Source organism: Xenopus laevis, chromosome 2S (genome assembly GCF_017654675.1).
Source record: "Xenopus laevis strain J_2021 chromosome 2S, Xenopus_laevis_v10.1, whole genome shotgun sequence".
Taxonomy (NCBI): domain Eukaryota; kingdom Metazoa; phylum Chordata; class Amphibia; order Anura; family Pipidae; genus Xenopus; species Xenopus laevis.
The window spans coordinates 165,181,956-165,208,793 of NC_054374.1; the positions used below are offsets into that span (position 1 = coordinate 165,181,956).

Consider the following 26,838-nt stretch of genomic DNA (forward strand, 5'->3'; position numbering starts at 1 on the left):
TAGGGTTATGGTGACATGGTTACGGTTTTAGGGTTATGGTGAAATGGTTACGGTTTTAGGGTTATGGTGACCTGGTTACAGTAGTAGGGTTATGGTGACATGGTTATGGTAGTAGGGTTATGGTGACATGGTTACGGTAGTAGGGTTATGGTGAAATGGTTACGGTTGTAGGGTTATGGTGACATGGTTACAGTAGTAGGGTTATGGTGACATGGTTACGGTAGTAGGGTTATGGTGACATGGTTACGGTTGTAGGGTTATGGTGACATGGTTACAGTAGTAGGGTTATGGTGACATGGTTATAGTTGTAGGGTTATGGTGACATGGTTATGGTAGCAGGGATTTGTGCACATATCCAAAATTTAAAAACTGTTAAAAAAACACACAGAATAATAACAACAAAAGCCAGAATAGATTCACCTATTTCAATTTAATATAAAAGATAAAACATGTTTATATCAGAAAATAAAAGCTTTTTTTTATAAACTAAAATAAGGTTTAATATAAATTAGTATTCTCTGGACACATAACGATCCCTCTTGTTTACATGTGCAGATCAGTAAAATATGAATATTTACAAGAATATAAAATGTAGTACAATACTTTACATTGTTACAGGCTTTGGAATGGCACAGTCTCCTTTATGGAGACACAGATAGTGGCCCAGCTTGTGGCACAAATGCAACTATTAAAGTGTAAGTCTGTGTTGTCCTCCGGGGGCTGAAGAATGAACATTGGTTTCTTTGAACCCACCAACCCGGACCTCACTGGTTCTTGTATTTTAAGTATAAACATCAGCTTTGCTGTCCCCTTGTGAATACTGAGACTCTGGGGTTTGTCCTCTAACTGAAATGAAAGTTTAATACTAAAATACAAGATTATTAGACTGTATGCTAAATAAGGTCAGTAATCAGAATTCAAGAACGATAAATGCCTTGAGGGCTTCTAGGACTCTCCCTCTCAGAGTGCTAAGCAGGGTTTTGTTAAAATAACAACTTCATTTGATATTTAGAATACTGCAATCTGAAGTCTACTTGACATGTAGGTAGCCATCTTGTTTGTGCATGGCTACTATCCAGTTGGGGATACTCATTCCCTGCAGAAGATAAGACTATTGTGTTACTACCTCATGTTACTATCCTAAGCTTTGTGTAACCAGTGGTGTCTTTTTCACTGGTTACCTGTGAACTGTAGCTTATTCCATAACCTGTCATGTTATTTCATGCTCAGGGAATTCCTGTGCCTATCCAAGACTATCTTCCTCTACTGTGTTTTCTTTCTTTGGAGACCAACCCATCTATGCTGACCATTCCCTAACTCCTATGAATAGTCCATCCTTCTACATGCTCAGTGGATCCACCTATCAATCCCAGACTATCTTTCTTTCCCGAATTCTCTTTCTTTGGAGACTGACCCATCTGTGCTGCCCATTCCCTATCTGACTGAGAGCAGACTATAAATAGTCCATCCTTCTACATGCTCAGTGGAGCCCCATATCAATCCCAGACTATCTTTCTCTCCTAAATTATTTTTCTTTGGAGACTGTGTTGCCCATTCCGTAACTACTTGAGAGCAGACTAGTGGAACCCTAAATCTATGCCAGTCTATCTTCCTCTACTTTGTTCTCTTTCTTTGATTATCAGCCCATCTGGTCTGCCCATTCCCTAAGTGCCTTAATTCAGATGATGGATGTTCCATCTAACTTCATGCTCAGGGGAGTCCCATATCTATCACACACTATCTTCTTCTACTTGATTATTTTCCTTTGGTTACTAGTCTTTCTGATGCATTTTACCCATCCCCTGAGCTGAGAAAGCTCAGACTATTAATGTTCTTAGGGAAGCCCTTGTCTTTCCCAAGCTTTCTTAATTATAATTAAATTGTAATATTTATATATTTAAAATATCTGGAAATGTTACATTATATTTTGCCCCATACATAAAGTCATTGTTTCCTTCATATTCATGTGTCGCTATGTTACCTCATGGAGGTTGCTATACCAAAAGCTACTGTAGCATGAAGCAACTGGTATATGTAGATTTACCTACAGCCAGATTCACTTTTATTCTACCTTCTACACATATGTCTAATGTTTCTGGTTAATTAGTTGGTTAATTACACCCTGCTAATTACTGCTGTGCTCTGCCTAGCCTCGCTGTTGGAGTGAACAGCGGCATTTGTGCTCCAGTTGTTCTCTACAACATAGGAGTTGAACTTGTTCTTCATTTTGGTGAGTCCATTTCTGGAAAAGATGTTTCTTCTAACAGTCTGTCCAGCCAGAAAGTACAAAATGGGGTCAAGGCAGCTGTTGGCGCTGGCCAGGGGTCTGGTCACCTTATAGGCCAAGTTAATCGCGTCCAATGTAGCACAGTCAAGGTCCAGCTTGCGAAAATAGTAATAAAGGGTTCGGTTGACATGAAAAGGCAAGAAACAAATGATAAAGACCATCAAGACGATGATAATCATTTTAATAGATTTCTTCTTGGAAGCTGAAGTCTGAGCGGTGGCGGCAGAGGGCTTCATTAGAGTCCGCGTCATTAGGCAATAGCAGATAATGATGATGGTGAAGGGGACGCAGAAAAGCAAACCCAAGTTGACTGAGCTGTAGACCACAAAGTCATCAAATAGATCTACACTGGAAGTGTCATGGCAGATTGTGTTATCCCCATTGGTGCTGGTGGTAACAAAGTACAAAATAGGCGACTGGCAGATGGAAACGATAACCCAGACGACCACAGAAACAATGCGAGCGTTTCGCACCTTTAACCACCCCATGGATTTCATAGGGTAGCAGATCCCAAGGAAGCGGTGGATGCTGATGCAGAGCAAGAAGAAGATGCTGCAGTACATGTTGGTGTAGAAGAGAAACTTGACGATTTTGCACAAGGCCACGCCGAAGGGCCAGTTGTCTCCTTGGGAATAATAGTAGACCAGCAGGGGCAGGGAGATGACGTACATCATGTCGGAAATGGCCAGGTTGAACATGTACGTGGTGGAGGCATTCCAGGGCTTGATGCGGAACAGGAAGATGTACAGGGCCAGAATGTTCAGAATGAGTCCCACACCGAATACAATGCCGTACGACACCGGGAGGAGGACATACTTAAAATCCTCATTGAATTTACATTTGTACGTTGAATTTTCTGGGTCTTCAAACACATTCATCTTTCTCGTTTTGTTGTTTTAACCTGAAAATTACAAAAAACATAGGGTTAGCCAAATTAGGATCCATACCTTCTCACCACCCAAACTGTCCAATATGTCTACTGCTGAGCTATTTAGGCAAGTTTTTCCTTTAAATATCCTTATCACATTTACACACACTAGAGTCAAACTCATCAGGAGCCGGTGATGTGGCTACTTGTAAGCTGTCATAAATATGGGTGGCTCGAGACCTTTTTGCCAAACTACTACACCCGGCACCCTCATGTTCCCCTTGAAGAACATAGATTGGCTATTGTTTACTGACCATTGGTGTTTAAACCCATGGATTCTGTTTTCAGAGACCTAATATGGGGCATAGTTTGGGTTCTCTGGGATCCATATAACCTTAGTTAAGACCCATGATTATTACATGTACAGCTGAAGTCAGGGGCACAGTCAAGGCCGTTGTAAGAAGACAGAGCCAGAAGGGAACTCTATAGATTTCTGTATGTTTTAGGGGTATGGTTATCAAAGGGGGAAAATAGAGTTCACATTTTGCTAAATCTTCCTCTTTCACCCAATGGAAAATATGCCCTTGCTCTAAAAATGTAATATCAGCCCACATATCTTCCACTTTAAACAAGGAAATATGAATACATTAGAGAAGTATAAAATTCTGAGCTGGGAAATTTTTTGTGGGGTTTATCCAGAAGTGGACTGCATTTGCATGTGCCTGGGCATAGATGAGTTTGGCTTAAAGGAGAACTAAACCCTAAAAATGAATACGGCTAAAAATGTCCTATTTTATATAGTGAACTTATTGCAGGAGGCTAAAGTTTGAGCTTGTCAATAGCAGCAATGATCCAGGACTTCAAACTTGTCACAGGGGGTCACCATCTTGGAAAGTGTCTGTGACACTCACATGCTCAGTGGGCTCTGATTGGCTGTTGAGAAGCTAAGCTTAGGGCTCGTCACTAATTATCCAGCAGAAAATGAGCTTCCCTGGCTGTAATATAAGCTGATGCTACAGGTTTGCTGATTATTCAATTCTGATGCTAATTGCACTGGTTTCTGTGCTGCCATGTAGTAATTATGTGTATTAATTACTAATCAGCCTTATATTGTGACATTTCTATTCTATGTGTACTGTATATTGTGAGTGGCTCCCTAAGCTCAGTAAGTGACAGCAGCACAGAGCATGTGAATCAGTGAATCAGCAGAAAAGAAGATGGGGAGCTACTGGGGCATCTTTGGAGACACAGATCTTTACTGCTAAAGGGCTGTGGTTGCCTTGGGCTGGTACAGAAGCACAAAACATCATGTAGAACATTTCTAGCTACTTCTTTAGTTAGGCTTTAAAAAGTAAAAGCATCTACTTTTGTTTCCCAAGTGCCACCAGGCTAAACAATTTAGTGCCAAGAAATGGGATGCTCCCTAGCAACTCTGACCTAAATACTAGGGCACAGAAGAAAGGGCAGTAAATAGGCAGTGACGTGTATATTCATGCCACGCTTTCACTTATCAGTGGTTTTGTAATAAACTTTCACGTTCCCACCTTTATTTGCAGTTCTGCAACATCTTGCTGTGCCCAGATATCTATGAAGGACATCAGAACCCCGAATTCCCCAGTTTCAGTGCCAGGAAACATTCCCCACAGAGAACTAACACGGAACTGACATTTTTTACAAGCTTATATAGAAGACGTCAGGCGTTTTACAATGCTTGTGATATGGGTGAGAGCAAAGGAATAACAAACACATGGCAGCTAAGAGCTGGGCTCTGTATAGCCTGGGAAAATAAAGGGAAACAAAACTGTGCATTTCCTCATTAATAAAATAAGATGTTTCCTGCTGCTTGTTATAAATCGTGTTTTCTGGCCAAGGAATGTACATGTATTGTCACAAAACGCTCTCCTACTCTGTGTGCCGGTTATTTATCACAGTCCGAATTTATTTCAGTATTTCTATGTTAGAAATCCGAGCAACTCTGATAGCCCGTCTGGACCTTATTTATAAAGAAAAAAGCCTGAAAAAATAGGGTCTGGAAAACTCTGAATAGTTCCCGAGTTTTGTGCAAAAACTACGATTTTTTTCGTAGTTGTTCGGAGTTTTTTGCGCAGAAACCACAAACTCATTGAATATTGGTACATGGACAATGGACCTTCTCCATTGATTTATGCAGGACCTTGAGATTTTAGAAGCAGGGGTTGCGGATTCTGAGTTTTTAGACCCTCGGACTCAAGTTATTTTTTTCCTCTGAAAACTACGAATTATTCGAAGTTCAGATATTCAGAACTTTATAAATAATCCCTGTGTGTGTGTGACTGCTGTGAGTCCCAGTCTGGACTTGATACAATATATACACTGAAGTCTGGATATTTTTTTTTGCACAAATGCATTGGAGCCAATGGGGCAAATTTACTAAAGGGCGAAGTGACTAAGGCTTGCGAAAATTCACCAGCGTGACGTCATTTTGGTACTTCACCGATTTACTAACGGGCGCAGTCGTAACTTCGCTAGCAAAAGAGACTGACGCTGGCGCTTATTTGCAATCACCAGGCAAAGTTGCGCTCTGGCGAAGGGACGTAGCTAAGCAAATTCACTAAGATGTGGATTTTAAGGAACGTTAGCTCTTGTGCCAGACTTTCCTTCACCGCCTCAGACCAGTCGAAGTGTAATAGAGTAGATAGGAGTTCCTCAAAATTTTGTTGAAAAATGTTCTAAGTCCCAAAAAACGCTCTTGTCTTTTCCTTTTTTCAGGGTGATAGGCTGCAAAAGATCGAAACAGTTTGTGGGGTACCCTCCTTCCCCCCTACATTTCCTAACATATGGCACATAAACTATACACTGGGCTCATGTGTAGGGCAATATAATAACTTTATTTTATTTTATTAAGCTTCCCTGGGCTTGTGTAATGTAATGTATTTACTGCAATATATACGTCCATTTAACTTTCGGCTGTATGCAAATTAGCCAACGCTATCGTAACTTCGCTCTACTTGCCAAATTAACGCTAGAGCAACTTCGCCAGTGTTCGGTGCCCTGGACGCAACTTCGCATGTTGGTGAATTAGCGTTGTCTGAGCGCATTTTCGCCTGGCGAAGTGTTGCGCTGCCGGAGAAGCCGTCGCTGGCGAATTTTCGCCACTTAGTAAATTTGTCCCAATTGGTGTTTTTCCTAATTCTGAATGTTAAATCCTTCCAGCCCAAGATGCGGAGTGACACCCCAGGGGCAGGAATTTACAAACTCTGACCAGTTTTAATTGTTGCTTTATAAACGTTACACTGGGGAATCAATATTTTGTTCCTATAATAAAGAGCTCTCCATATAAAGGGCCACATTCCTACAGGCAGCGTATCAGTAAGTGCGGCTCAGCATTCTACAGAGTGGCCGGCAAGCATTCCAGTGACTAATTCTTCTGGTATCAAACTCAGAACTATTATACCTGCGAAAATATGTTGTATTTTTTTCATGCAGTTTACTATCATTTTAAAGGGGAACTCCACCTGTAATTCTAAGAAAAGTATATGTGTAAACAGAATTTACGTCAATATCTGCTGTAAACAGCATCAGTTTCCCACCAGTCTGACCAGCAAGTAGTCAAGGAAGTTGTCAGGAGAAAGAAAGAGGCTGATGTTCTTCTGCTTAGGAATAAAATTAGAAACCTTTCTCACATCTTTCCTAAGCAGAAGAACATCAGCCTCTTTCTTTCTCCTGACAACTTCCTTGACTACTTGGTGGTCAGACTGGTGGGAAACTGACCAGCAGGTGGCGCTGTTGTAACAAAATTCATTCATATTAACAGTACATGTATCCCTTAATATCTTGGAATAAAAAATAAAATAAATAATGAATGTACATTGCAAAAGTGCTTAGAATAGTCTCCTCATTCACTTATTTTAAAGGTTTATTTATCCTTTAAGGAGGGTTTAGAAAGGGTTTGCCCCTTTAACACAAGATCACGATTTCATAGAAATGTTATAAAAATGAAACTTTTTCGTTTTAATGATAAAATACACAATATACCCTGAACAACACATGACTCTCTTAGCAGAATCAGTACGGTGTCTTTTTCCAGTGATTCATTCACCCCATAACTCACATTAAATCTACTATCCATCTACTCTATCCCGGGCCAAATATCTCCCCACCCACACTAATAAACTCTTTCCTAACTGTTTATTCAATCAATATTTGCTCAAGCCTGGAGACATCTATTTGCCATATGTGATAAAGCTCCTCCTTTAGTCATTTCTTTCTTTTATTGCATTTATCTAACAAAGACTTTCTGATCGCTCACGCTGCCCATGCGAACCCAATAAATTTAGGGCATAAAACCTTGTAATAACCAATTATTTATAACCACAAATAACCATGGCCAAAAGCCACCAGCCCTGCCACCACCACCCTCACGCCTAACAATGTCTGCTCCACTTGCGTAGGTATCATTATCATTATCATTATCATTATTACAGTTATCAATATAATGAGCAGTTAAAGAAGTTGTTCATCTTTAAATTTACTTTTAGTATGATGTAGAGAGTGATATTCTGAGACAATTTGCAATTAGTTTCATGTCTTTCGAGTTATTTAGCTTTTTATTCAGCAGCTCTCGAGTTTGCAATTTCAGCAATCTAGTTGATAGGGTCCAAATTCCCCTAGCAACCATGAATTGATTTGAATAAGAGCCTGGAATATGAATAGGAGAGGCCTGAATAGAAAGAGGAGTAATACAAGTAGCAATAACAATACATTTGTAGCCTTACAGAGCAATTGTTTGTTTAAAGCCATTTTAAAGCCAGAAAGAGTCGGAAGAAGGCAAATAATTATAAAAAATAAAAATATAAATAATGAAGACCAATTGAAAAGTTACTTAGGAATGGCCATTCTATAATATACTAAAAAAAAGTTAAAAAAAAAAGTAGCATTAACAATACATGTGTAGCCTTACAGAGCATTTGTTTTTTTAGAAGAGGTCAGTGACCCCCATTTAAAAGCTGGCAAGTGTCAGAAGGGAACTTATTAAAAAAAAACTATAAAAAAAATGAAGACCAATTGAAAATTCGCTTGAATACTCCATTGTATAACATACTAAAACATAACCTAAAGGTGTACCACCCCTTTAAAGGAGAACTAAAGCCTAACTAAAGAAGTAGCTAGAAATGTTGTACATGATGTTTTGTGCTTCTTTACCAGCCCAAGGCAACCACAGCCCTTTAGCAGTAAAGATCTGTGTCTCCAAAGATGCCCCAGTAGCTCCCCATCTTCTTTTCTGCTGATTCACTGATTCACATGCTCTGTGCTGCTGTCACTTACTGAGCTTAGGGACCCACTCACAATATACAGTACACATAGAATAGAAATGTCACAATATAAGGCTGATTAGTAATTAATACAGATAATTACTACATGGCAGCACAGAAACCAGTGCAATTAGCATCAGAATTGAATAATCAGCAAACCTGTAGCATCAGCTTATATTACAGCCAGGGAAGCTCATTTTCTGCTGGATAATTAGTGACGAGCCCTAAGCTTAGCTTCTCAACAGCCAATCAGAGCCCACTGAGCATGTGAGTGTCACAGACACTTTCCAAGATGGTGACCCCCTGTGACAAGTTTGAAGTCCTGGATCATTGCTGCTATTGACAAGCTGAAACTTTAGCCTCCTGCAATAAGTTCACTGTATAAAATAGGACATTTTAACAATATTTATTTTTAGGGTTTAGTTCTCCTTTAAGGAATACCGTAGCAACCAGTTATGGCTTTAGAAAATGGTACATGTGCATTAAAAAATAATTTGGGATGCACCAAATCCATCAAATTTTTGCCCTGTCCGAACCCTTATTGACATATTCAAATTTGATAAACAGAATAAAATGATTGAATTAACATTGCTGCCTTCGCTCGTCCAGACAGTTCGGGGCAGATTTATCAAGGGTTGAATTTCGAGTTTATGGGAGTTTCTAAAAACTCCAATGAACTGGTAATTCAAAAAAAACAACCACTTAAAACTTATTAAACAATAGAATTTTTTAAAAATGGGTGAATAAGATTGAGCTGCAAATTCGAATAAAAAAAAAAATTGGAGGTCCCCCATAGGCTAAAACACCAATTCGGCAGGTTTTAGATGGCGAATAGTCGAATTCGAATTCTTAAAGGGACAGTACATTATAAATTTCAAAATTCTAATCTGATTTGGACTATTCCCTAGTCGAATTATACTAAAATAAACTCGAAATTCGAATGTAAAAATGTTAATTTTCAATTCGACCGTTGATAAATCTGCCCCTTAAAGTTGCGTGACTTTAAGTAGGGTCGGACTGGCCTTCCGGGAGACCGCGGAATATCCTGGGGGGTCCTGTAAATCATTCTCCTTCTGGAATGAATGGAAAGTAGATGCCATTGATGTCGGAAATCACTCCAGAAACAATGTGTAATCTTTAAATTAAATAAAGTTTAAACGACTCTCACCTCAATGGTTTATCTTATTTGTATAATGGCTGAATATCCTTTGTGGCATTAAGAGGTTACAGGACCTGTCACACATTAAGGTCACAGTGTGCAAATCTCAGACAATAACAATATTATTCCTGCTCGGAGGTGGTTTATTCTATTGATCCCTGACTAATCCCCAGGGATAGAAGTAAAGCCAAGACAAGGAACTTGTACCTTATGAAAAATTAATACTACAGGTATGGGATTTGTTATCCAGACCTGAGGTTTTCCAGATTATGGGTCTTTCTGTAATATGGATGACACTACCTTAAGGGGCAGATTTATCAAGGGTTGAATTTTGAGGTGATGGGAGTATTTTTAAACTCCCATCACTTAGAAATTCGAATAAAAAAAGACCAATCATAATTTGTTAAAAAAAAAATTTATGGAATATATATATATATATTAATTACAGGGAGATGTATCCCTCTGAAAAAAAAATTTTTAAACTTCGGGTGAATAGGCCGTATTCGATCTATCGATTTGAATATGGATCGTATTCGATCAAATCGAAGTATTCTCCAAAAAAAATAAAAGATTTTTCAAAGTCCACCAAATGACTTCTAATAGGTTCTAGGAGGTCCCCCATAGGCTAAAACCTTGACTCTGGGATGGCAGTGGATGTGATTTACTTAGACTTTGCTAAAGCATTTAAAGGAAAACTATACCCCCAAAATGAACACTTAAGCAACAGATAGTTCATATCATATTAAGTGGCATATTAAAGAATCTTACCAAACTGTAATATATATCTAAGTAAATATTGCCCTTTTACATCTCTTGCCTTGAGCCACCATTTCGTGATGGTCTGTGAGCTGCCTCAGAGATCACCTGACCATAAATACTACAACTCTAACTGTAACAGGAAGAGATCACCTGACCAGAAATACTGCAGCTCTAACTGTAACAGGAAGAGATCACCTGACCAGAAATACTGCAGCTCTAACTGTAACAGGAAGAGATCACCTGACCAGAAATACTGCAGCTCTAACTGTAACAGGAAGAGATCACCTGACCAGAAAATACTGCAGCTCTAACTGTAACAGGAAGAGATCACCTGACCAGAAATACTGCAGCTCTAACTGTAACAGGAAGAGATCATCAGACCAGAAATACTGCAGCTCTAACTGTAACAGGAAGAGATCACCTGACCAGAAAAACTGCAGCTCTAACTGTAACAGGAAGAGATCACCTGACCAGAAAAACTGCAGCTCTAACTGTAACAGAAGAGATCACCTGACCAGAAATACTGCAGCTCTAACTGTAACAGGAAGAGATCACCTGACCAGAAATACTGCAGCTCTAACTGTAACAGGAAGAAGTGTGGAAGCAAAAGAAACAACTCTGTCTGTTAATTGGCTCATGTGACCTAACATGTATGGTTTGTTGGTATGTTTGTGAGTACAGTGAATCGTATGATCCCAGGGGGCGGCCCTTATTTTTTAAAATGGCAGTTTTCTATTTATGATTACCCAATGGCACATGCTACTGGAAATTATTATTATGAAAATGGTTTATTTACATGAAGCAGGGTTTTACATATGAGCTGTTTTATGCAATATCTTTTTATAGAGACCTACATTGTTTGGGGGGGTATAGTTTTCCTTTAATACAGTGTCACACAGAAGGTTACTGGTTAAGTTAAGGAATGTTGGCCTGGAACATAGTATTTGTACCTGGATAGAGAACTGGCTGAAGGATAGACTACACATAGTGGTGGTAAATGGAAAATTGTTCCCCAAAAAAGTATCACCGCACCAGAGGCCACCCCTTTTAGACTAGAATAGAACTTTCATTTGAAACAGAGTAGGATCGTTCGAATCGAAGTCAAAGTCGTAGTTGAAGGTCGAAGTACCCAAAAACAAACTTTGAAATTCAGTTTTTTTTTACTTTGAATCCTTCACTAGAGTTTAGTAAATGTGCGCCCAGGCATCAGAAATTTCTATCAGTCCCATAATTTTGACCCAGGGGACCTACATTTGACTTGTCGCATGTGTTTGTGGTTCCGACACAATCCGACAAAGGCGCTGGTGGAGTTTAACCCTATGAGTCGGAACGAGACAACAGAAAAGTCACAGAACTTCCTTCAATAGAAATTGCATTTGCACTTAACTATATACCCAGTAAGAACATGTAAGAACCCAGTAAGAACGTGTTATTATTCAGGACATAGGGCTTAGAATGATATTTAAAAAACAAAATAGGCAATGGCGTGTTGATTCCCTCTACATACTCTGAATTCCTTACCTTGTGTGCAAAACACTCCTTCTCTGTATATTTCTATTTTTATATTTACGTGGAAGCTGCCATTTATCTAAACTATTTTTAAACTGGTTTCTTTTCACACGTAAACCCATCACTCACTTAGAGCTGAATGCATTGCTAACTCAGCATAGTCCATGTTAAAATATTCATGTCTCATTCCCAGCAGGTGCATTGCACTATGCAAATAATCCGAAACACACTCAGAACTGGTGGGACTGTTTCCATAGAGCTGCCTATTGGCAAATGGATCCAAGTGACCTGGGCTTGTGATTTAATCCCTCTGTATCACTTTGCTGAGAGCCACATAGTTTGCATACAGGCATCATTGCCTGCACACAGGGCCACCATTAGAAATCACGGGGCCCCGTACAACAAAATTTTTGGGGCCCCCTGGGCCCCGCCCACACTGATGACCAAGCTCCACCCCATATGCCGCCCACTCCACATCGCAGTTAAAAGACCACACAGACATCAGTGCTAAAAAAGTAACCCCCCCCACACAAGTTATAAAAAGCTATTGATGGTCAGGGCCCCCTTATAAAAAATTGGGGTCCCCCAAAAAAAAATGTAAAAAAAAAAATGTTTTTTTTAAAAAACCATTGATGGCAGGGGCCCCCTAATAAGTTAAAAAAAACTTGGGGCCCCAACAAAAAAAAACAGAAAAAAAAAAATTGGTGGCAGGGGCCCCCTTATAAGTTAAAAACAAATTGGGGCCCCAAAAAAAAATTTAAAAAAAAAAGTTTTTTGAAAAAAAAAAAAAGTGGCAGGGGCCCCCTTACAAGTTAAAAAAAATTGGGGCCCCAAAAATTTTTTTTTAAAAAAAACATTGGTGGCAAGGGGCCCCTTACAAGTTAAAAAAAAATTGGGGCCCCAAAAAAACATGTTTTACAAAAAGATTGGTGGCAGGGGCCTATAGAATATTAAAATAATACATTGGTGGCCAGGGGATTAAGAAAAAAAATACACAAACTGGTGTCAGTAGAATTGAACTCATGGCTTCACTACTTCAACTTCGCCTCCTTTCGTGACTTCGGGTCTTTGCGCCGCTTCAGGACTTCGGCTTCGGCTGTTTTCGTGACTTCGGGTCTTTTCGGCACCTCGTGACTTCGGGTCTTTTCAGCGCTTTGGGACTTCGGCTTTTTCCGTGACTTCGGGTCTTTTCGGCGCATCGGCTTCGGCACTTCCGCATTCGGCAACGCAGAGGGAGGACGTACGGCTCGGGCACTCGTAAGGGGGCCCCGGATCTTCAAAAAATGCAGCGCTGCCGGGCCCCCCTTCATGCCCGGGCCTGGTATGCTTGTCCCCCCCTGATGGCGGCCCTGCCTGCACAGACCCTTACTGCTTATACGAATGCAAACCTTGAAAATAATGAATATGAGCATGTTCAGAGGGCTTTTCCAAGCACTTTTTCAATTATATTTTTGTTTTAAAGCATTTAAGCTGCTTGTTAACTGCTAATCGAATGTCTTTGGTAACAACAGGGGCGCGCCGCCAATGAGGCGAGCTGAGACGCTCGCCTCAGGCGGCAACGCCGAAGCGGTTTCCAGGGGCGGCAAAAAGCCGCTCCTGCACCTTTAAGAGCCGAATTTCCGGTTTTTAAACCGGAAATTCGGCTTTACTAATGCGAGAGAGCGCAATTGCGCTCTCCGCATTAGTGTTCCTGCCTCCCCTCCCGACAAGTAAGTCGGCGAGGGGGGGCGGCATTGCAGGAGCCGCCTCAGGCGGCGCTTAGGTCTGAATCGGCGCTGGGTAACAATAGCACCACCTGCTGGTGAATTCCTCTCACTGTGCAGTCGGAGAGACATAATCAGAAGGAAAACAAAGGATTGTTCTGATGTTGCTTTGCTCAGAAAAGATATTAGAAAAGTCAACTCAAATTTACGGCAGTTGCAGTTTTACCTCTCAGCAACACTCTCAGGTCTATCATACTAAAAAAAAAAATCATTTTAAAAGGGCAATAGACATCTGTTCTTCAATTCAGCCCTGGTAAACCGGCTGTTTGAGCTGTGTTCTCCCTATAGGGGCTAATCTATAGGTTTGAGTCTTTGTTGACCTGTGAATTTGACGAACGGTTTCATTTTACACTTAAAGGATAAGTAAACCATTAAACAAGTGAATGTAAAATTGATGAGGGGGCTTTTCTAAGCACTTTTGCAATGTACATTCATTATTTATTTTGTTTTAATTCCAAGATATTAAGGGATACATGTAGTGTTAATATGAATGAATTTTGTTACAACAGCGCCACCTGCTGGTCAGTTTCCCACCAGTCTGACCAGCAAGTAGTCAAGGAAGTTGTCAGGAGAAACAAAGAGGCTGCTCTGATGTTCTTCTGCTTAGGAAAGATGTGAGAAAGGTGATTACCCCCGCGGCTGGGCACAAACCCCCTGATGGTTATATTGTTTACAACCTTAACAAGCAGGCAGTGGTTTGAATAAGAGACTGGAAGAGGAATAGGAGAGGGGCTCAATAGAAAAATAGTAATGAAAGACAGTATGAAAAAAAGTAATGAACGGTAACAATAACAAGATCAATGATTAATTAACTGCCCCCCTTATTTGAAAACTGGAAGTGAACTTATGATTGGATGTAGGATAACAGTCTAGCAATATGTTTATTGTTATATTTTATTGGAATTAATCGTTTTAATTAATTGGAATCATTTTGAACATGGGCGTTACCTTTTTAAGGGGTAATTCTGCTTTAAACATGACTGCATTTGAACATACAGTAAAGACAGATGAATGGGATGTAGTTACACTTGGTTACAGGGTGTAAGCTCTGCTACCGACACAGCAAGCTTCTGTTTGCCAAGACTTGCTCATAAGATAAACACACATCAGGGGAACATTTCCCAATGACAAAGGGACCAAAGATTTACTGTGCGACTCCCACCCAGCATCCGGCATAAACACAAACGTAAGGTAAATAGTCGGACAATGGGTGCTCTGTATGTAAGGACCCTGCGAGTCCTCTAGCTACACCCCTCCCCCAACAGGTCACTTTATTAAAGGGCAATGACTGACTGTGCTAGTTCAATAGATAATGTTCTGCCGGTGACTGACCCCAGGGAATCTGTGGGACATGTAAAATAGGTTTATTCAATGGAATATATATATATAAATATTACAGGGAGATGTATCCCTCTGAAATAAAAAATATTGTCATGTTATAGGCACCCAATTCCATGGGTGCCTGGGTATAGCTGCCCAGGAGAGTAAGTAAGTAATGCTGAGTTGCTGCATGTTTTGTGGGGTGGGGGCCAGTAACATAGGTCTCCTGGCCAACTAGCGAATATACCAATATCATATAGGGGGACTCTATTCACTGGGAGAATCCCTTGGGCATTTGGGGAGGTGGTTCACATTTAAAGTGCTCTTTGCAAAGTGCAGGGATTATTTTTTAACATAAGGGACAGTGCAAAGTGTGTGCACCCAAATGCTATTCCCAAATGTAATTGCATAAATATTCCCTCTTCTGTACCTCTTGTACCAAGTTGCATCCGCTTTGCTGAATAAAGTGCAAGGTGCAAAGTACAAGGCAGGTGCATATAAGAGAATTTGCCTTGAGGAGATGTTATTGCCTGGACTTCTTTGTTTGCTGCACCTAAACCGTGTGCAAACTGTGCTTAGTAGGTGCTTGACGCAATATATACAACTATGGTTGCCACCTGGCTAGTATATCACCAGCCTGTCCGGTAACAATTATAGCTGATCCCAATGTTATTAATAGGGAAAAAAGATAAATATATAGGAAGGTCAGTGATCCCAATGTTATTAATAGGGAAAAAAGATAAATATATAGGAAGGTCAGTGATCCCAATGTTATTAATAGGGAATAAAGATAAATATATAGGAAGGTCAGTGATCCCAATGTTATTAATAGGGAAAAAAGATAAATATATAGGAAGGTCAGTGATCCCAATGTTATTAATAGTGAATAAAGTTAAATATATAGGAAGGTCAGTGATCCCAATGTTATTAATAGGGAATAAAGATAAATATATAGGAAGGTCAGTGATCCCAAGGTCATTAATATGGAATAAAGATAAATATATAGGAAGATCAGTGATCCCAATGTTATTAATAGGGAATAAAGATAAATATATAGGAAGGTCAGTGATCCCAATGTTATTAATAGGGAATAAAGATAAATATATAGGAAGGCCAGTGATCCCAATGTTATTAATAGGGAATAAAGATAAATATATAGGAAGGTCAGTGATCCCAATGTTATTAATAGGGAATAAAGATAAATATATAGGAAGGTCAGTGATCCCAATGTTATTAATAGGGAATAAAGATAAATATATAGGAAGGTCAGTGATCCCAATGTTATTAATAGGGAATAAAGATAAATATATAGGAAGGCCAGTGATCCCAATGTTATTAATAGGGAATAAAGATAAATATATAGGAAGGTCAGTGATCCCAATGTTATTAATAGGGAATAAAGATAAATATATAGGAAGGTCAGTGATCCCAATGTTATTAATAGGGAATAAAGATAAATATATAGGAAGGTCAGTGATCCCAATGTTATTAATAGGGAATAAAGATAAATATATAGGAAGGTCAGTGATATGATCCCAATGTTATTAATAGGGAATAAAGATAAATATATAGGAAGGTCAGTGATCCCAATGTTATTAATAAGGAATAAAGATAGATATATACGAAGGTCAGTGATCCCAATGTTATTAATAGGGAATAAAGATAAATATATAGGAAGGTCAGTGATCCCAATGTTATTAATAGGGAATAAAGATAAATATATAGGAAGGTCAGTGATCCCAATGTTATTAATAGGGAATAAAGATAAATATATAGGAAGGCCAGAGATCCCAATGTTATTAATAGGGAGTAAAGATAAATATATAGGAAGGCCAGTGATCCCAATGTTATTATTTTTTTCTGTTGCCGAATGTAAAAAGTCCGGAAGAGGTGGGTCGTACCTTACTGGCCCCCACACATCCGCACACCAGGTTCTTCAGCCACTCGAGAGGATAAAGCAGTTTATGAGCAGAGGAAAGTGAGTGGGGGGTGGGATGAAACAATAAATTAGAGGCAAATGAACCTGACACTGTGATTACAGGGATGGTGTAACTAGGAAACCTACACTTGTGGTATTTTCAACCGCCCAGGTGTGAAGGCGGCTGCAACTGCCAGTTTTAAGCAGTTTTCACTAAACTGCAAGTGTCCACATTTTTTGCTTTGTGTTTTTCTATTGAACGAACAGATTGGAACCAGTTACCACCAGTCAATAATCAACGCCTTAGTAGATTGATTTGATAAACCAACAGCCAATGGAGAATACACGGCATGGGATTCACTTACCCAACACAGTCGCAGCTAAAGCCGAATTCACCAACATATTTCCACGGGCACAAGAATGAACCTGTCAGAAGCTGAATTCAATGAGCACACACAGATAACACTGTACTGAATGAGCAATCTGGGCTAATAATAAAGGATTTACAGGAATTTCAGCAGAGCTGTGATCTAAAGCCAAGCCAGACAACCAATGGGATAAAACGTTGCAACATCTACTTGCAGACATACATGTGCCCTAATAACTCAAACAATACACGGCCATAGGCTTTTCCAAACCAAATAATAATGGGCTGTGAGAAAAGGAAACCTTTATCATAATATAATTTCTGTACATTGGGTTAAAATTGAATGAAAATCATGTGATTAGTGTATCTCTTTAAATAATCAATGGAAGGAATGTAATGCTCAAGACAAATAATATTAACTATGAAAGAGAAGTGATTGATAGATTTAGCTTTTTATTTAGCAGCTCTTCAGTTTGTAATTTCAGCCATCTGGTTGTTAGGTTCCAAATTCCCCTAGCAACCATGCATTGATATGAATAAGAGACTGGAATATGAATAGGAGAGGCCTGAATAGAAAGATGAGGAATAAAAAGTAGCAATAACAATACATTTGTAGCCTTACAGAGCATTTGATTTTAGATGGGGTCAGTGACCCCCATTTGAAAGCTGGAAAAAGTCAGAAGGAGTTAAATAATTAACAGTAAAAAAGAAAAATGAAAGCCATCTGAAAAGTTGCTTAGAATTAGCCATTCTATAACATACTACACGTTAACTTAAAGGAGAAGCACCCCTTTAAAAATTATTTGTTTTATAAATGTGAACCTGCCCTTTAATCTGGGTTGGGTGCCCGTGTAGCAGAGAATAATCAGAGTATAAAGTGATCATTTCTAAATTTGAGAACCCTCTCTGGAAGAACAGAACGTAATATATCCCTGGGAGCTGAGAATCCATTACAGAGGCAGCACGGCTCTGGCACCTAATACAGGTATGGGACCTGTTATCCAGAATGTTTGGGACCTGGGGTTTTCCGGATAATGGATCTTTCCGTAATTTGGATCTTCATACGTTAAGTCTACTAGAAAATCATACAAACATTAAATAAACCCAATAGGCTGGTTTTGCTTCCAATAAGGATTAATTATATCTTAGTTGGAATCAAGTACAAGCTACTGTTTTATTATTACACGGAAAAAGGAAATACTTTTGAAAAATTTTGATGATTTGGATAATATTGAGTAGGGATGCACTGAATCCACTATTTTGGATTTGGCCTAACACCAAAATCAATCGCAAAAGTTTCGGCCCAATACCGAACCGAATCCGAATTTGCATATGCAAATTAGGGGTGGGAAGGGGAAAACATTTTTTACTTCCTTGTTTTGTGACAAAAAGTCACGCGATTTCCCACCCCATTCCCTAATTTGCATATGCAAATTAGGATTCAGATTCGGTTCAGCCGGGTAGAAGGATTCGGCCGAATCCGAATCCTGCTGAAAAAGGGCGAATCCTAGCCGAATCCAGAACCGAATCCTGGATTCGGTGCATCCCTAATATTGAGTCTATTGGAGATGGCCTATCCGTAATTCGGAGCTTTCTGGATAATGGGTTTCTGAATAATGGATCCCATAACTGTATATACGCTGCCTATTCCCTTGGGACACCCTGCTGCTTATTTATCAGCCCATTTTATTTGTCCATTATAAAGCCGGACAAAGAGCTTTCTTTTCTTTTTTCAAAGGAATATTAGTTTCCTGGTAAACAGAGAATGATTTATTCACATAACTGTACAGTTGCTCTTCCCCATTCAAGGCTTTTCCGGAAAAGGAGAGAAAAGAGAAGCTGCAAAAAAAAAAAACCTGGGTTATGTGACCAATTGATAATAGAAATTCAATATTGCAGAGAAAAAATTAAAGGAGCAGCTCTCCATTTCTGAGATCCTTCACCCCTCTCGACCCGGAGGGCCTCTCCTATTCATATTCCAGTCTCTTATTCAAGTCAATGCATGGTTGCTAGGGTCATTTGGACCCTAGCAACTGGCCTGCTGAAACTGCAAACTGGAGAGCTGCTGAATAAAAAGCTAAATAAGTCAAAAACCACAATTAATAAAAAGTGAAGACCAATTGTGAATTTTCTCAGAATATCCCTCTCTACATCATACTGTAGCGCTATAGTAAATTGAGTGCACCTTTCTCTGACTATGAGCTCCACTCCCAATACTGTGGAGGCAGGGTGTAGTGCAACTGTAACTGTATTCAGGGTGCAATAATTGGGGTGGTTCTTATAACTTATATATATATATATATATATATATATATAACTTTATTGAACATACAATCCTCAATGGAGTGTACAATAAGCAATACAGGATCAACAGGCAATACTCACAGCACCTTTGGTCAAAATACGTTCCCTCGGGAATGAGAACAATGAATGCAGCCTTGAGGAGGTACACCCAGCTTTCAGCCTTTTCCCTAAGTGGAACCTGCAACTCACAATCCTCGGAGGAGCCTCAAGCTGCTAAGCTAAGTATCCTGTCTATCTGTCACTCCTAGAGTGACCTATTAAGGTGAGTAGCCTATCCTTACTAGACCTGACCTGTCTAGGATCCACTCGAGCTCTGCCTGCCTGCTCAGACTAGAGCCAGCACAAGATGGACCCTGAGCGCATGGCTTCAAAGGGTTTTATACTTTTGCCATCTACTGGTCATTATTGAGAACACCAGGACATAGCTTAAGGCAGAGCATTAACACAAGTCCCCATTAGGACCCATTTAGGCGTCTAGAATACTGGGGAATTGCCTGACAATTTTAACTAGGGGTGGCTATTTTACACATCCCTACAATACTAAAAGTTAACTCAAAGGTGAACAATCCCTTTAAGGCTAATCTCAGACGGGGCTGTTTTTTTGGCCTGTGTATTAGTACAGGGTGAGGAACAGCCCCTCCAGTCAGATTTGCCCTCTGTAGTGTCTGTTATTGAATTGGCACAAGTTCAGACACACGGAGTGGATTTCAGTGCTGAATTGCACAAGGTTTGTATGGAGTCCAAGGGGCAGCATCTACCTAGGGGCTCTAAAGCAGCTGAGGTTTGTGGCAGGGGGGCTTATACTTTAGGGGCCGTTACAAACCGAGTGCATCAGATGCAAATCCAAAGCCAAGCACCAAGTCTGCTAGTGACACAACCCACATTTTGGGTAACAGTAGCTGCAGGGTTCCCAAGAAACAACAGGCACAATTGGGGCTCCATTTAGTTGGGGTGTTGCCTGTGGCAATGAATCTCAGCTCCCTCCTCATCCACCGGCGATCAGCACATGGCCAGTACCACCAGACAACTCCCATCACAAATGCAACTGTTAGGGGGTTATTTATTAAAGTCCGAATGCTAAAAACTCGTAGATAATCCGAACATTTCGGGCTTTTTGGATGATTTCACGAAAATAATGACTTTTCTGAAAAAGTTGCAGATTTTTGTGTGGTTTTTTTTTTTAATAATAGATAATGGTAAATCGTGGATTCTAGCTTAATGGGACTTTTTTTCAATTTAAAACATGAGAAAATTTGGATTCTGATAAACCCCCTTAGTGTCCAGCAGGGGTCTTTGACATTATTTTGGAAAGCAGTTTTTTTCTATATAGGCCCCCCTACAGCTGCTGGCCTAGATGTGGGCCCCCATGTGACTGTATGGTAAATACTCGCAGCCCTGAGGTTGGACACAATGCCATTTAGAGCGTATTTGGATGTATGGAACTGTATTGAATGGCGTCAATAAATGCAACAGTTTCCCATTTCACTGCACTTGCAGCTGTGCCCTTAAATGACCCTCTGAAAAACAGCCCCGATCTACACCATGGTAAAGTCATACAGCATCCACCCCACATGCACACGGGTAGATACAATACACACGGGTATATACAATGCACACGGGTATATACAATGCACACGGGTATATACAATGCACACGGGTATATACAACGCACACGGGTATATACAACGCACACGGGTATATACAACGCACACGGGTATATACAATGCACACGGGTATATACAATGCACACGGGTATATACAATGCACACGGGTATATACAATGCACACGGGTATATACAATGCACACGGGTATATACAATGCACACGGGTATATACAATGCACACGGGTTATATACAATGCACACGGGTATATACAACGCACACGGGTATATACAACGACACACGGGTATATACAACGCACACGGGTATATACAACGCACACGGGTATATACAACGCACACGGGTATATACAATGCACACGGGTATATACAATGCACACGGGTATATACAATGCACACGGGTATATACAATGCACACGGTAAATGCACACGGGTATATACAATGCACACGGGTATATACAACGCACACGGGTATATACAACGCACACGGGTATATACACGGCAACACGGGTATATACAACGCACACGGGTTATATACCAATGGCACACGGGTATATACAATGCACACGGGTATATACAACGCACACGGGTATATACAATGCACACGGGTATATACAATGCACACGGGTATATACAATGCACACGGGTATATACAATGCACACGGGTACATACAATGCACACGGGTACATACAATGCACACGGGTACATACAATGCACACGGGTACATACAATGCACACGGGTACATACAATACACACGGGTATATACAATGCACATGGGTATATACAATGCACACGGGTACATACAATGCACACGGGTATTTGCTATTTCCATTTTGGTATTTCCTTCTAATGCACAGTTTGATCCCCAGTATGTGTAGATTTACATATGTGACCTGTAGGGACCCCAAAAATTAAAATTGTGCATATGACTTTTCTTTGCTGACAATTCAGCTCCTGCAAACACAGCCCCATGCCTCTGTATTGTGTCATAATATAGTACAACCCCCCCATCATATTCTATATTACCCAAGATTATTTCATATATATATAATTTTCTCACTATTCCTTAATCTTTTTATAATTAATTCCTTCATTATCTCTTTTTGTACATATATATATATATATACACACACAATGCAGCGTCTCTGAACCAGAACGGCAAGCTATTTACAGAAAAGCGCAGGAGACATTTAAGGGTTAAATACACTATGGGGACATATTCAAACTTTCTGTGCAACAAAACATTCCACCAAGGGGCTGGCCAGCGAGCAGTGACAGTTACAATCATTTGTCAGACTGTGTGTATAGAGCTACTCACGCAGATTTAATTAGTAAAGGGGAACTACACCTGAAAACAGGGGTTTTTTTTGCCACATTCATCACAAATTTTCAGTTTGAAAACTATTTGTGGGTGTAATGGCTATGGCTGCACTGCACTGCAGGTTCTCACTCCTGAAATGCAACTGAAAGGAAAATGCATATATGGACAATGGTCAATTTTGTTCAGGGGGACAATACAGATCCAACCCTGAATATTCATGGGATTCCCTGCAACTCAATAGAATCTCTATATATATTTGATTAATATTATTATTCCCAAGATGCAGCACTCCATCTACATTTGTTTCCAAAACACGGCAAAGGGAATACAAAAGAAAAAAAAACAAAATCTGCCCAACCGACGATTTATTAAAGGGGGACTCCATCCAAAAAAAACAAAAAAAAACCCTTTTCTTTTGCACATATTAAAAGAAAATGTCCATTTTACACAATTTGGCAAGTTATGGAAAGTTTAAACACATTTCTGGGGGTTTTAGGGTCAGGTTTTATGTGTTATAACAGTTTTGCTAATGCCCTTTAAGCTGCAAGTCACAGTTTCCCCCAAGAAACCTGCTTAACTTAAATTGTTACAATTGTTTCTTTGCTTATCTTAAATTATTACAAAAGTATCTAAGTGCACCTGCCACTTATTCTGGGCTCTCTGTCAAAAGCCAATTAAGTTAGAAACGTTGTATCTTTTTCTGGCTGTTCAGAGCAGGAGATCAAAGAGAAAGTCGGGACATATCAATAACAATCCGGGACTGCGGGCTGAGCTGTCAAAATCGGGACTGTCTCGCGAAAACGGGAGGTTTGTCAATATACATTCATTCCTCATTTTCACTGGGTTTATTGTTATTTGTAATTATAATTTCAATTGAACGCATTTTCTCTCTCTGCCGCTTTCTGTTCTCTGGGTCTGACTCTTGAATCTCTTGTAGCTGAAGTCAGTGAATCAGCTGGTTCTGCCACATGGTGTGGGTTGTAGCCTGTAGTTCCCTTGTGAATAAGCAGCTCTGCCGGCAGTTACTTGCCTGCCCCATAGAACTGACAGTTTAAGTTACGGAGTGTCTTGCCTGAGGTCACATGGAGTTGTCTTGTCATTTAAAGGGGAAGTTGACCTTAAAATTAACCTTTATAAGCATTTAATGCTGTCCAGCTGAAATCCCTGAGGCTCAGAAAGTGTCCTCCACAATGGTTTTTCTATATACCTCTCTTGTGTAGTGCTGCAGAACAGGGGCAGGTGCAATATTTGGGGGGCTCTCTGCCATACTAAACCATAGAAAAGGCTGTTTTATTGGGTCCCCAGACATGATGTAGGTTGCAGGGGGGGGGGCTGAGCTTACAGCATTAAACCCCCAATATAGAAAAAGTTGTACAGTGCAGATCATTTGCACCCAGGAATCAATATTTTAAAGAGCAACTAAAGCAGCAATTCCATATACACTTGATCTGATATTGGTCCAAAGTTTTCACTGCTGAAAATTCGCTGCAACAAAAAAAATTTTCTGCATCAAAAAAGTTTCCGCGACAAAAAAAACACCTTTTGACTTTAATGCATTTGGACAAAAAAGTCGCCATAAGAAAAAAACGCCCCTTGATATTAAGGGCTCTTACAGACAGCGTTTTTACCTGTGCTCCCCTGTGTTGTGCTTTCTTCTGTTCAGCCGCAGGGGAGCGCAGGAGTAAACGCACTGAATTATTGTCAAAAGGGCTGTACTCACACAAACACATATAAGCGCCAAACGCAGAATGGGACGCAGCATGTTGCATTTAGCGTATACATACGTCTGTAGAGTACAGCTCTTTTGACAATAATTCAGTGCGTCTACTCCTGCGCTCCCCTGCGGCTGAACAGAAGAAAGCACAACACAGGGGAGCGCGGGTAAAAACGCTGTCTGTAAGAGCCCTAATGCATTTTGAGCGAAAAAAAATCGTTTCCTGGAATTTTTTTTTTTGACGTCCATAGACTTCAATGCGCTTTGAAAATTTTTCACCGGTTTGTGAATTTTAGTGTTCCTTTTAATGTTCCATTTTGTCTATATCAAGTTCAGTTTGTTACAAACTGTACTACTTTCCAATTCCATATACTATTTCCCCAAAACACATGAAAGGATAAATACAGTGCCAATTCCATGTATAATACCCCAGAACACACAGCAGATAAATACAGGGCCAATTCCATGTATAATACCCCAGAACACACAGCAGATAAATACAGTGCCAATTCCATGTATAATACCCCAGAACACACAGTAGATAAATACAGGGCCAATTCCATGTATAATACCCCAGAACACACAGCAGATAAATACAGTGCCAATTCCATGTATAATACCCCAGAACACACAGCAGGATAAATACAGGGCCAATTCCATGTATAATACCCCAGAACACACAGCAGATAAATACAGTGCCAATTCCATGTATAATACCCCAGAACACACAGCAGGATAAATACAGTGCCAATTCCATGTATAATACCCCAGAACACACAGCAGGATAAATACAGTGCCAATTCCATGTATAATACCCCAGAACACACAGCAGGATAAATAAAAGAGCAAATTCCATATATAATACCCTAAAATACACAGCAGGATAAATAAAGTGCTGATTCCATGTATAATACCACCATCTTTTTATTTTCTGGAAAGTCATTGGTATTAGATTGGGGAGACTTAGCCCCCAACTCGCCCATGAGAAAATGGTTGAATTTTGGGGATGAGAGTCTGATTTTAACCACAACTATATAATACTTTTTGTTAAAAAGGGGTCCATTTATGTTCCTTCACGCACTCTATACACTGAAGGGGTGATTTATCAAAGGTAGAATTTTAAAATAATGTGATTTTTTTTTAAACTCTAATAAATTCGATTTTATTCACATTTCAAATAGTATATTTTTTAGGAAAAAAAAGTCTTAAATACGGATGAATAGTCCCGACCCGAAAATTCGAATCGAATTCAAAGCCCCGAAAATAATCGACTATTGCGTGTCAAAGTTTTTTTGACGTGCGACAAAAATTTTGCTCATTGCTATTATTGACATCTGCAAATAGTTCAAGGAACCTCTGCCATTGGTTTCTACGTAAACTGGGCAGGTTTTAGGTGGCGAATATTCCAGTACGAATTTTTGAAGGGTCTGACTGTAATAAATTTCATATTTGAATTCAAATTCGAGCTGGTGAATTTAAATGGTTGAATCTAAATTTTGTGTTTTTGCCAAAAATCCCAACTTTGAAATTTGAATTTGAGTCTTAGTAAATCTGCCCCTGAATGTTTGGGGCATTAGCACCTTGACCCAGTATATTCTCTGCTGGAAAAGAAGCAGATACTGAAGCACATTTGTCTTTTCCACCAAAAAAAGCCAAACTCACCATTTCTTGTTCTTTAAATCCTGTATAATGCCTCTCTGACGAATCTTTAAAGCTAAGTTCAGAAGTCAGAACTGATCTGTAGGGATAAAGCAATGGCTGGTCTGGAAGTTTGGGCAACATCGGAGTTCGGTATAAGGTTCCTGTATTTGATCTGTGAACTTGGGCAAGTCCCTACTTGTGCCTTTGTCTCCTGTTTTAGATTGTAAGCTTTTAGGAACACAAAGTCTTGGTAACGGGGTAATGGAGTGTGTTGTAAAAACATTAGCACTAATTGTTCCTATTAATGCTCAACCAAGGAAGAACTATTATTCCCTCTGCAATCTGATGCTGGATAAGGTTTATCCCCGTCGCACTGTAGCGTTGAGAGTTGTGTTGTTATATATACACAGGGCATGGGCTCACATATCAGCACAGACTCACAAACTGCCCAAAGGGAATTCCTAAAACTGTCAGTACCCCCTATGGCACCCACAATAGATCAGATCTAGTAGTATAATATACATCACTTTATAACCACCAATTGCTACTAGTGAATCTCATCTCACAATAGATTTAAAAAAAAAAAAGTATGGCAGTGCCCAAACAAAATGCCAATGATAAGTGGTTCTGCCCACTCAGTGCCCACTCAGATCCCACTAAGGAACAAAAACTATATCTGTGCCCCCTAAGGTGCCAATAATAAATCAGATCTAATCTGAAGAGGCGGCATTGGAGCCCTTGAGCTTGAGATGACAGGTAGTGTGAGGTTAGGGGAAAACTCAGCACTTACTCTGCAGAAGAAGTGAAGTCCCGGGCAGACCTGGGCAGTGCCCTCGTCAGTGGCTTTGGTTAACAAGCATTCAACCTGAGGCAGATGGCATGTCCTAGTAGTGGGTTCTCTGTCAGTGGGACTGAGTCTCTGCTTTGGATCCAAAGTCTACAACAGAGTAAGCAGCATGATCTGTGTGACCAGCCCAGACTTGCTCTCCTCCTCCT

The 26,838-nt window shown here is 39.9% G+C and overlaps 1 protein-coding gene across 2 annotated transcripts; it reads right to left on the reverse strand.

Annotated features, from left to right (window-relative positions):
• Positions 1-411: 411 nt before the first annotated feature.
• On the reverse strand, positions 412-26,838 carry p2ry2.S (purinergic receptor P2Y, G-protein coupled, 2 S homeolog). Of its 2 annotated transcripts, XM_041584626.1 has the most exons (3): positions 26,633-26,838; positions 25,864-25,939; positions 412-3,188 (listed from the first exon to the last, which is right to left on the reverse strand). In XM_041584626.1, exon 3 carries the CDS (start codon positions 3,163-3,165, stop codon positions 2,116-2,118), a length of 1,050 nt encoding a protein of 349 aa, XP_041440560.1. In that variant the 5' UTR covers positions 3,166-3,188; positions 25,864-25,939; positions 26,633-26,838; the 3' UTR covers positions 412-2,115. The 2 variants fall into 2 exon arrangements, with proteins under 2 accessions (XP_041440560.1, XP_018105906.1); XM_018250417.2 differs by lacking the exon at positions 25,864-25,939 and having other exon boundaries at positions 26,633-26,837.

Excerpts from the sequence above, each read along its gene's own strand:
- p2ry2.S (XM_041584626.1), bottom strand. The coding sequence starts at position 3,165 with ATGAATGTGTTTGAAGACCCAGAAAATTCAACGTACAAATGTAAATTC.